The 3718-nt window shown below is 49.8% G+C and overlaps 1 protein-coding gene across 1 annotated transcript; it reads left to right on the top strand.

Annotated features, from left to right (window-relative positions):
* Positions 1-2795: 2795 nt before the first annotated feature.
* On the top strand, positions 2796-3133 carry PtA15_12A220 (uncharacterized protein; the record flags this gene model as incomplete). Its single annotated transcript, XM_053161808.1, has 2 exons — positions 2796-3001; positions 3058-3133. 2 exons carry the CDS (start codon positions 2796-2798, stop codon positions 3131-3133), a joined length of 282 nt encoding a protein of 93 aa, XP_053025788.1.
* Positions 3134-3718: the final 585 nt, after the last annotated feature.

Raw genomic sequence — 3718 nt, 5'->3', positions numbered from 1 at the left:
TTTGGACTTGCGCGCTATCACCCCCTTTCGCAGAGCCTAGAATCCCAGTTTGGCTGGGTGGTTTATTCAAACCATCACAGTTCCTTGCCCTCAGAACCTAAAACCTTAAAAATTTGCTTGGCACAAAGCCTTGCATCTTGCGCATCAACCCACACAATCTGAGTTGTGTTACACCACTTCTTTAAGGTTCAATAAATCATCAAAGTCAACCAAACCTTGGAGTTTACCGAAGTCGAGTAACAGAAGAGGTCTGTGCTCAATGACTTAGACACATATGTAGTTTTTTTTCAACTTAAAGTCCAGCCTCTGAGCCCTCAATCGCCGGCACAGACCCGCCATCGAGACCATATAGCCCTCTGGATGACCGGTTGATACCGGTCATCAGAAGTGTCAAGTCCCCTGGATGACCGGTACAGACCGGTCATCAAAGGGATATGTACAACCTCTTGATGACCGGTCTGTGCCGGTCATTGAGGGGACTTGACACTTCCGATGACCGGTATTGACGGGTCATTGAGGGGACTCGACCCTCTCAATGACTGGTACTGTGCCGTTCATTGAAAGGGCTTTATCCTCTCAATGACCGGAACATACCGGTCATTGAGAGGGTTGAGTCCCCTCGATGACCGGTTGATCCCGCTCATCCTCAAGCTATCTGGGTGTCAAACACGCTGTGTATTGACCAGAGAGTCGGTGCTCTTATTTCATAATTAATTTCTGCAAACTTGGGCTATAGAGTCGGTAACGGTCTTGAGATTTATTTGTCTTGTGTAATTTCTCAGGACATACATGTATCAGTACATAAAGAAAAAAAAATAGAAGCCTCAGCAGTAGCATGTTGAGCTGATCTGGAGCAAAAAAAACAAGTTTATCATGGAATGAGGGAGGTACAAGGGCAAAAGTGAAAAGTGGGGTGAAAATTACATTCTCCGTGCGCCAGAAAGGGGAGGTACGGTATAAGTCCCTCCTGCCGAGGGCTGTCGGAGGCTTGCTTTGCGAGTCACACGCCCGCAGCAGCGAGGGACTTTGTTAAGTTCGACCCGGGGCCGCCCCGAACTTAAAACAAGTGTACCCTCCTCGGGGGAGCGTAGCGACCTCCGAAGGAGGGACTTGCCTCTAAAGTCGCATGTCTCACCCTACAGGATCGAGACAAATGGCAGGGAGGACCCTACGCTCCCCCATTTTGCCCAATACCTCCCTGTTTCCTCTTGATTCATCCCGCGCCCTTTGCACCATTGGAATGGCAAGCTTCTTAGCTTATTTTTGCCCACTTCAAACTCCCCCATATCCATTCCCCCTGGCAAGAAATGTCCTGTAAATTTTTTTACATGGCAGATTCATGTGACCAATCCCCCCCTTCGAGACCGCGCGGGCTCAGGGAATTTCAAATTTTGAGCCCAAAAACGGCTGGATCACCACTCCAGAACCACTTCAGGGCAGGAGGAGTGGGCTAGTAATCATGGGGGCCAGTTGGGTAAAAAAATGGTGAAATGGAAGCTGAGATTGCAGACTACAAGTCTGTCTACTCAGATCTTTTTTAAACTAAAAACTACATTTTTAAAAACATTTTGAAAAGAAAATAGGTGTTTTTTTGCCAGAAATTCTTGAGTCTGTAGGGCCAATGGTGTGACTTTAGAGGTAAGCCTCTCCTTCGGAGGCGCTTCGCGCCTCCTCGGAGAGACTTAGTTAAGCTCGGGGCCGCCCAACAAGTCACACCTTCCACGGTCACCGGGCGTCAATAGGGCCGCCGACCGCCGCCAAAAAGCCCTCTGGTAGGCGTCAGGCGGCCGTCACGTCCACGCGTGCAGGGAAGATCCCGCCAAGGGGGCTTCACCTCCCACCGGCCTGCCAGCGCCAGGGGGCCGTCACGTTGACGGTCACCTTGTGGCGTGGTGGGCATGTGTCCGAGGGCGCCCCTAGAGGGTATGGTCATAGCGCGGGGCTGAGGCGTCTTCTGACATGCGGGGTCCATGGGGCGTCACAGACGCCGCCACTTTGACGCCCCACTCATCCCGTGGTGTAAGCCTCTCCTACGGAGAGTCCCTTCGGGACGCGGGTGTCCCCCCCCTCCGTTCAAGAGGCTTAGTTAGGCTAGGGCCAGCCGTGGGATGTTCGCGTGGGATGGCCCAATGAGCCGGCGGTCCCCGGCAATCAATATTGTAAGCTCATCCCAGCCGCAAAATGGGTGATCACACAATCAAAAAATCACCAGTAAGTCATATCCATGCCATCATATACAACGCAAGAAAAAAACATAAGGGTTTAAAATTTATGGACAGTGGATGACTTCCCACCACACCTGGGTGGATAGAGACCCAAACAGTCTAGATGTTCGCAGGGAAATCACTCCAGATCACTTCTGGGAGGCCCTCAGATCTCAACGGAAAGCTGCCCAGTTCAGACCGCCAGGCGTTCTGGGGCCTTGTTGTCTGAGTTTGTCCATGCCCCTGATCATCTCTTTTTGCGTGTCAATACTTCTTTCCGCCCTGATCGAGTCGAACAGTGTTGGGCCCAGCATCTCCACTCATTTGTAGATAACTCTTCTCCTGCAAACACCCAATATTGGTCTGAGATTGACATGAGACATGTGCTTTCTAAGGCCTCGAGGTTTCTTTTTTTGTAAGCTCCAGTAGCGACCTACTAGTCGGCTCAGCAACGCAAACCAACATCCGTTCAATAGGATAGCGGAACTAGAACGTCCTAAGGTGCACCCATCCCTCTGCACACACGTACCAGGCACAGTTCGAATCCCATCCAAGATAATCGTTCTTCGAATCTGAAACACCCCGGGCACCATGAAACCCTCGGCAATCTGGTATGTGTTCCTGCTGGCGGCCGGCGTCTGGTCGATGGCGAGCACTTCGATAGACCACTGGCCTTTGGTCCTCGACTACAAGTGCGCCCATTGTCCAGTCGGAAAGACCGTGTCTGTCAGCAGACCAGTCGGCTATCCGGCATTGCTCATGTGCAACACCGCCTTGCTGGACGACAAAAAGTGCCAGTTAGTCCACGGTCACGTGTGCTATACGCAATGCACATTGTGCCATCAACTCACAGCCCAACCACTGGTGTACAACAAGAAGTGCCCACATCGAAAGCTCTACGCGGTGACCCGCGAGGGGGAGGGAATTAGCTAAGTTAGGCAACAGTGAAACAATCATTATAATTGATTCGGATTCGGATTAATCTCAACCAACAACATCATCAATACACACATTCTCACACGCTAACTCCTGTAAATACGCAGATATGTTTCACTGTCTCCCAAAAGCAACCATAGCTCAGTACATATATGATCAGGAATAATAACAAAGAGAAAAAAACCCTTTTTTAAAAACATGTAAATTTTGCACCCTGACATCCCTGTGAAACACACTTTGTGCACTGCAGAATCTGTTGTGCTGGATTGAATTTGATGCCAAAAAACCAGTTTGGAGGTTCTGGAAAGATCCCGCTTTGTGCAAAGCACATCTCCCTAAATTAAGACTGTTCCAGTGTAAGGCCTTGTTGGCCAGCCCTTTGCTGCTTTTGTATGACAGTGACCCTGCCATGTAAGCATAACTTGCTGTAAGCATAGGATTTCTGTCCACCATTTTTGGTTACCACAAATTTGATGCTTTTTATGCATAAAAAAAGGGGCAGGCTTTAGGCACGCCAAAAAATTCCCAGATGCACGCCAAAAAAGGTGTGCATTCCTGACCACTCCAAGATTTTTGGA

This window comes from Puccinia triticina, chromosome 12A (assembly GCF_026914185.1).
Source record: "Puccinia triticina chromosome 12A, complete sequence".
NCBI lineage: Eukaryota > Fungi > Basidiomycota > Pucciniomycetes > Pucciniales > Pucciniaceae > Puccinia > Puccinia triticina.
The sequence above is the reverse complement of the archived record's forward strand: the minus strand, read 5'-3'. Positions and strand labels throughout refer to the sequence as shown.